General features: G+C 33.1%; 2 protein-coding genes across 13 annotated transcripts; one reads left to right on the forward strand and one right to left on the reverse strand.

Moving 5' to 3' along the window:
• The first annotated feature begins 514 nt into the window (after positions 1–514).
• Positions 515–4,324, forward strand: LOC106307743 (anaphase-promoting complex subunit 2-like). 12 transcript variants are annotated; one of them, XR_001263388.1, is made up of 5 exons: positions 515–771; positions 977–1,155; positions 1,272–1,347; positions 1,448–1,619; positions 1,870–2,709. XR_001263388.1 is itself a non-coding variant. In XM_013744779.1 (4 exons), the coding sequence occupies exons 1-4, from the start codon at positions 669–671 to the stop codon at positions 4,307–4,309; spliced, it is 531 nt and encodes a 176-aa protein (XP_013600233.1). In that variant the 5' UTR covers positions 515–668; the 3' UTR covers positions 4,310–4,324. The 12 variants fall into 12 exon arrangements, 8 of the variants coding, with proteins under 8 accessions (XP_013600233.1, XP_013600235.1, XP_013600236.1 ...); XR_001263387.1 differs by lacking the exon at positions 1,870–2,709 and adding an exon at positions 3,011–3,091 and having other exon boundaries at positions 1,272–1,619; XM_013744779.1 differs by lacking the exons at positions 1,272–1,347; positions 1,870–2,709 and adding an exon at positions 4,233–4,324.
• On the reverse strand, positions 2,796–4,305 carry LOC106307742. The gene is made up of 5 exons (XM_013744777.1): positions 4,095–4,305; positions 3,646–3,981; positions 3,527–3,556; positions 3,357–3,419; positions 2,796–3,271 (listed from the first exon to the last, which is right to left on the reverse strand). The coding sequence occupies exons 1-5, from the start codon at positions 4,129–4,131 to the stop codon at positions 2,946–2,948; spliced, it is 792 nt and encodes a 263-aa protein (XP_013600231.1). The 5' UTR covers positions 4,132–4,305; the 3' UTR covers positions 2,796–2,945.
• Positions 4,325–8,107: the final 3,783 nt, after the last annotated feature.

The raw sequence follows: 8,107 nt of genomic DNA on the forward strand, positions 1-8,107 counted from the left end.
ACATGATATAATGACTACATGTATAATTTTACATAATATGATTATTGAGGATGAGCGTGATCTCGATGCACCGATTGGAATTGGAAGAGAAGCTCCACCTCTGGAAGTCCAAATACCAGATAATGAAGATAACCGATTCCAAGAGTTTCTAAGTCGATTCAGAAAAATCAAAGATAAAGAAGCTCATTTCTCACTTCGTAATGCATTAATTGATCATTTATGGGAAAAATTTAGTAATAATGATTGTTAGATAATGGTACTTTGTTTTATTTTTTTTTTGTCTAATGTATTTTTGTAATAAAATGTTTAATTTAAATATTTTTGCAATATTATGAAAAAATTTCAAAAAGTATAATGAAAGGGTTAATTTTCAACATTTACAAGTTAGAAGTGTAAAATGTAAAATAAAAAAAGGAATTTTTTAAGAATATTTCTTTTTAGAGGAAAAAATAGAGAAATACATTGGAGATGGTCGGTCAGAAGATATGTTTCTTATGAGACACGTGTCTGTCATTCATCGCGTCTCTTTCTCTCTCTCTCTCTCGATGGAATCATTATGTGTATCTCTTGCTCTCCTCGACAGACCGGAAAAGGAGAGACAGGAAGAATCAAACCTCTGAATCTCTCAGAAGACGGAAGAGAACGATGAAGAAGCAGACGATTTACTCATGTGGAGCAACGATTGTTATCTTCCTCGTCTGATGATCATCACTCCCAGCATCCCTCAGTCTCAAGCCTATCATGATTTCGCCGATCAACGATCCTTCTTCGGTAACTTCTCTGATCCTCACTTCTCACTCCTTTTGATTTCTAGGGTTCTCTACCTCACAATCGACGATCCATATCTTTTAGGGATTCTGAATGCTGGTGTTTTTGATTATTAGTCTTTTTTTTTTTATCACTGGTGTTTTGGTTTTGCTTTCGAGTAGATGATTATTTCCTTCACATCCATCATGGCTATATTTGTGATTGTCAGGATTGATGAACACAAGGGAAATTACAGAAAGCTATGATGGGTTTTTCACCACCGTGGAGTCCCTCATTGACGGCACCGGAGACTTCTCAGTCGAGAAGGAGTTCATGTCTCATGTTTCTACTCTCTGCAAGTACGGCCTTGATTCTCTTGTTCATGACCACTTTCTCATATCACTCCTGGTATTATATAAAATTCCTTTGTTTGATTATACTAGTCTTAAGTCCTTAGTGGTGTAGAATTGTAGAAAGTTTCTTCTCTTGTGATGATCTTTACGCGGACACTTGTTTTGTTTCAGCAAGCTTTTGAGAAGAGCGGTGCATTGAGTTTTTCGCATCATTTTGATGATTGCAGCGATAAGAACCATACTATAAGTAGATACAATGCTTGGTGGATGGCTAAATATTCTGAGATTGACACTTTTCATTTTTCATTTCATAAGTTATTGACTAAAGATAGATGCTTTCCGGACAGGATTACGAAGAAGAGATTCACCAAGTGTTGTGCAAGGCTTTGGAAGAAATTTCTATAGAGAAGCAGAACCATGACAAGCGTATGTCCATGGAAACACTCGCCTTTACGTTGGTAGCTTGTCATCTAGAACTCGTACCAGAGACCTTGAGCGTCTTTTCAGCAGATACGGAAGGTAAATTTATCAAATTCTTCTGCTTGGGTGACGTATTTGATTTTTTTTTTGGTATGAATCGGGATGGGCAGATGTGTACACAATTTTAACACTAGAATCCGAGGGCTAGTATACATCTATGTCTTGTATTTATAGTTTTGCATTTATGAATCTAGGTTTAGTGTTTTCTTCTCTTTCCTTTCTCAACTTGAATGATCCAGTAGAAAGGTACATGTGTATGATGATTGCTTTCCACTTGTATTTACTTCAGCTGGGAATCTTCTGTTTCAGTTGGCCTATTTGTGATTGCTTGATTGCTTTCCACTCCTCTGGATATTCTCTTGAGAAAGTTCAAGCATATTATTCAGTTGCGTAAAGGATAAGTCTTGAGTCTGTTCATGTTAAAGTATGCAACTTTGGTTTAAGATCCTATATGGTTTGGGAATATAGTAATCTTTAGTGCAGTGGCTGATTATCCTTAGTAAAATATAATGAGTGATCACATGATTTGTACTTGTATTTGAATCTAGCATTGAAGCCTTAATGAGTGAATCAGATGATTATCCTTAATAAATTTTTTAAGAACCCTTAATTAAGAGACTAGCACTGAAGCACAAAAACTATATGTTTCTTAACTAAAGTTCTTAACTATTATTTATTATTAAAAAAATCACTAAGAAACCATAATGAGGTTGTATGGTTAATCATGCTTTAAAGCTCTTGTCGCAATTGTAAATATAATTCAATAGAAAGGTGATTTTTACACAGCCTAAAGTGAATATTTATACTAACGATAGAAGATCGTATATAATCAATATTCTTATTCTCCTAAGTCCTAAGTACAAGGATTAATAATTATCCTAAAGAATAATAAAAGAAAATCCAACTAATAAATAAAATAGGAAACACGTAAAACATTTTTACGAAGTCATAACCTACGCTGCATCATATATTAATTTTCGTACTTGATAAATTGTTAGTGTGATAGATATACGAGGATCCCAGGCATCACTAATTTACCAGTTCCTAAATTTTATCGAGTTTTCAAGTATAGAGAAGAGAAGCATGGGTTGTTCGTTAGTTTAATGGTAATTAATATTTAGAAACTGAATTTAGAACTAATGTGGTTGATGTTAATTATCTTGTTTCAACATTGGATTAAGAGAACTGTTTTGTTAGCTTAAACACTATGTCATATGAACTTGAAACAGCACACTAAACTTTCTTGATTTGATCTGACCCAAGATCTTGTCTGTTTTACCGCAACGTATCCAAAGATTCCTTATGGTCTAACTCATTAAACGACATCATCCTAAAAGAAGGGGCCCACAAACAACATGACCAAAATCAAGCGGGTGGGATGATTAAACGGATGATACCATTCTTGCTGATTATTTTGATCTGACGAATAGGAATGTCAATAGGATTGGAGAGCATAGCCACTTCACCAGAGTAGAACCGGCCACCTGAGTCGTGACTAACGGCAGGAGCGTCACCAGTCACCATCACCATCCCACTCTTGACGGAGACTGTGAACCTCTCTTTGGGAACGCCTGGCATGTCTACACGAACGTAGAGGCATCCGTTTTGGAGCTGCTTCGACTCATAAGCCATCAAAGATCCTTGCTTCACCCATGGGTGTGGCTGCAGTACCCGACCCGTCAACACCGGATCTGCTCTTCCACAGAAAACAACAAATTAAATATTATATATTCCCTTTACAACAACCAATTAAAGTCCACGTAAGCATGTGGATACCATGTGGATCCGTGCCATAAGTAACTTTGTGAGAACCAGTCCAAGCGTGATCTTTGACCACAACTAGAAATAAAACAAACAATATAGAGTTAATTAGTCAAGAAAAACAGAAAAGATGAATCAAGATTGAATCTGTTTCAAAAAAAAAAAGAGAATGAATAAAACAATACCTTGTTCGGAATCTGGGACAACAAGAAAAGCTGTATGTATAAAAACTTTAATATCAGACAAATAAAACAAATATTCATACAAATTTAAAAGAAAATGTGGGGGTTTGATATGATATTACGTGGGCGTTGAGTTGCGATTTGAGTCTTGGAGAGGAGAAGGCGGAGAACACCATCGGACATGTGTGCTGCTACGGCTGAAATCTCGCAGCATTTGCAGACGAGACCTGTAGTGTAGATGTAGTTCCGAGGAGAGGAGTCGTGTTTGTGCTCCTTTGGTGCGAGGGCGAAGACAGTCACAGCTTTCTTGGTATCATCAACCACAACCTTCATGGCGTCTTCTGGAACGCCGGGGAAGTCCACCCGAATAAACATGTCATCGTTCTCCAACGTCTTCAACTCCTGAAACCCTTTTGGCCCGTTTGCTAGAAACTGGTTGTTGATAGCATAAAACCCATCTTCTCCATCCATTAACACCAAACACAGACATTAAACAACATCAAATAAGTAAACATTCATCGACCCATTTGAGTGAGATATGAGATCTGAGGATGGTTTGAGAAGATCTTACCGCGAGATGGAGGGATAGCACTAAGAGGGACGACCATGATTAAGCGACGAGATAGAAGTTTTCTGTGAGATTTCTAAAAATTAGAAGCTATTTAACTAGGGTTTTATCTCTTCTCTGGGTTTTGGATCTTTGATGTAGAGGAAAGAGAGGCAATGAGGAGACAAGGAAAACGACAAACTGTAAGAGAAACGTGTCCCTTGACCATTTGTCATTGAGCGTGACCCTCTCATTTTGAAAAGCAAGTTTCTTTATACTAGTATCTTTACATTTTTACAAAAAAATAAAAAAAAGAAGTGTCTTTATAGTGTTTGTTAGCAGACTACCTCGTCAGGTTTTGATTGAATTTGTTTTGTTTCGCGGTCGGTTGAGTTCGGAATTACTTTTGGTCTCAGCAAACTGTATTTGATTAATACAGTGATATTTTAATTATCTGATAGATTGTTTCTACTTATATATTTTAGATTAGCAAAGATAACATGTTGCTCTATCTTCTTTCATTTTTTACCCTATCAAAAATAAATCTCTCACATTTTCTAGCTTTTTGTTCACTGAGTTTCTAAAGAACTGCTGCATAAATGGAAATCTAGATTTCAAATAAATGAGTTAACTCTTATTTTCGATGACTTTCTGTTATCTTGAAAAATTACATAATTGAGCACGCCAAAATGAGCCGAATATATTTTAACTTAACGGCCTTCGTCAATGGCGAGGATTTCCAAATGAGATCCATAAATGGCCCACTAATTTTTTAGACCATCCGCATTTGAGTTTCAAGACAAAAATTCACACGTTTTTCGAGAAGAAAAAATATTAAAATAATCGGATTTTAGTGAACCCGGTTCGTGCAGGTTCGCTGGAGTGATACCGTCTCGTTACTGTTCTGCAGGCCTCACGACACGTGGCAGCCCGCGATAGATTTGTTTATATATATATATATTTTTTTTTTTTTAAAATCAAACGAAAAAAAAATTAAAATAATAAAAAAAAAATATTGGAAATCGGGAATTGCAAGTTTGCTGCTGCTCATGCTCTTAGATTTGGAGGATAGATACACCAGACACGTGTTGCTTTGCAGTGAGGTTTTCTCAAATGTCACTGCACTCAGTCTTCTGCGGATGAGTTATACATCAACAACAGATGTAACAATACTATGACTTTGACCCAAGAAAAAAGATATTATGAGTCTATGACTTCGAACAATTTTTTTCCTAAACTATATTTGTGTGAACTGTGGATGTATTCTATTAAAACAGCAACAATGACCTATTGATAAAAGTTATGTCCAACAATTATTTTTCAACAATTCATACTTTAAAAATTACTAACTGCATCCAAATATATATTATGGATGTAACCACTACTTTAGTTGCATAATAATCGGGATATCATCAATATCAAAATCATCACTCAATAACTGCATCTAAATATCAATTATCAATGTATCTTTGTATAACACGAACATTTGAGGCAGTTGAATTATCTACGTGTCTTTGTATAACACGAACATTTGAGGCAGTTTTATGCATCAAAAAATCAAATCAGTCTGAATGAACATTTTATGGTTCACAACCCTGTTTTTCGGGTCTATTTCGAATCATTTTGTGGGTACAAATATTTTTTATTAATTACATTAATAACTCAAAATGTTATTAAATGCAAGAAATAGCTTGATTTTGTTCAAATTTGATTACACATTTTAAATTTCTATCAAATGCAGTAGAAGCTCTATGAATTAATACTCGATAAATTAATAATCTCTATAAATTAATAAATGTTGTCGGTCCCAACTTGGGCCGATTCAAAATTTGACATAAATCAATAAAATAATAAGGTAATAATTTTTTAGAAAATTCTATGTAAATATAAGGTTCTATTAAAATTATAAATTAATAATTTATATGTATACCTATTTTATATAAGTAAGAACCTATTATTATACTGTTGTTTTTATATTCACAATTGAATTATCTTAATATTTCTTTAACACTTAATATATTTTTGATGAGATTTAGTGATATTATATCTAAAATCACATTTAAGTTCTGTGCAATATATATTATATACACCAAATAATATAATAAAAGTAATATAAATGTCAGATTTCAAAAAATAACAATTAATTCTATGCACTAAAATCAAATATTTTTATTTTCTTAGAATAAATATATCTTAAAATAAGAAATGTAAATAAAGAAATTTTTGTAAATTACTATCTCTATAAATTAATAAATTTTCAAAGTTCCAACATTATTAATTTATAGAGGTTCTATTGTATATATATTGCATATCATTCAAAATCCTAATTACATATTCAATAATAAAAACTATATCCATTAGAAAATTATGTTTACAGTAATTTTCCCAAATATAACGCTTCTTTGTAACATTTAAATGTAGATACACAAGCAAAAAATTAAAATTTATATCAAATAAATTTATTAACTATACACCTCTTACATTGGGTCAAAATTTACAAAACTCATTTTTAATTGCATGACAAATTAGTAATAATAAAGTTATATAAACCATTATATATGAAATTAAATCATGAAAATTGAATGAAAAACATATAATTTTATCTATTTAATTACTAAAAAAATTATAACTATACTTTACTATTAAAAAATCACAGTTTAGAAATAAAGTACAAAATTAATGTGTGAAATGGCTACGACACAAGTGTATAGTTATGCAATATCACAAATTCAATAAGATTATCAAAACCTCTTACTAACAATTTTAAAAATATTATACACAAACATATAAATTAAATTTCCTTAACATATAAGAAATTATTACAGAAAATATTACAAAGAAACGGGTATATGGGCATATGATTACGAGAAACGAGCATATGCCGGATCAACTTTTAAATTATTATTATTTTATAAAATAGATTTTAATTAAGGTTTATACAAAAATATGATTACGAAAAATACAAAAATATGATTACAAAGTAAAACATAAATATAAAAATTAAATTTCTAAAAAAAAATCAAAACAAAAAATATACCCGTCATTTTTTAAAGGTGGATCAGAATCTAGTTATACTTATTAATTTAGGTTCATATTTTGTTGTTTGTTACTTGACCCACGTATTTACTATCAACGGAAGCTTAAAGCACAAAAGGTGATGCGACCACATACCCCACATTTATGTGAACATCACCAACGAAAGACCCTTGTTCTTCTTTTTTTTGTCGTCTAGAATTTTATTAATGGGTCGAAAGCCCAGATAAAAATCAAGTCCGAGACTACAACAACCATAAATAAAAAGCACAAAGACGAACCGATCACTTGCAAAGCTAAAATTGGGCATAAAGCCCACAAAAAAACTCATTACCAACACGGGACAGTAACCCGTGTCGTAATCGAAACCTCCGGAGCTATCACGACGATTCTACGGATCAACGTCGACGGCATAGACTAACCGGATACTCTCTGTTCCACCTGAACATTATACTCAAAGCTCGAGCCAATGAACCAAACACACTGAAGGATCTACGAGACCCACAAAGCTAACAACCGCCTACAATCGTTCATAATCATTCAAGATACTTTCAAACGCCACATACAACCGAGTGGAGGAGAAAGTCCTCTGAGACTTAGAAAGAGAGGCAAGAAGAACAACTGAAAACAACCACCGGTGTGGTGTAGATTAAACCTCGAAAGACCCTTGTTCATCTCATGTTTTTGTTCAGACAGACATAATTAACTCTTCTCCCTTCATTTTTTTCTTTAAAAATTACAGTTATTATTGTTGGGTTTTCCCTCATTAGCCCAAAAATAATAACTAATCAAGTTATAATCCAAGAGTCCAAGAAGAAGAGATATGTAGAGAAAAATGGAGAAGGATGAAGAAGTGTGTAGAAGAAGAATTGTGTAGAAGAAGAGAGAAAGTTATGGAGTTAGATATTTTGAAATAAATAATAATTTAGAGAAATCTAGAACTTGTTGGAGTGTGCTCCTCCACTTGTATAAATAGGGGTGCTTAGCACCATTTGTAATCATCC

The sequence above is a fragment of the Brassica oleracea genome, chromosome C8 (assembly GCF_000695525.1).
Source record: "Brassica oleracea var. oleracea cultivar TO1000 chromosome C8, BOL, whole genome shotgun sequence".
Lineage (NCBI taxonomy): Eukaryota > Viridiplantae > Streptophyta > Magnoliopsida > Brassicales > Brassicaceae > Brassica > Brassica oleracea.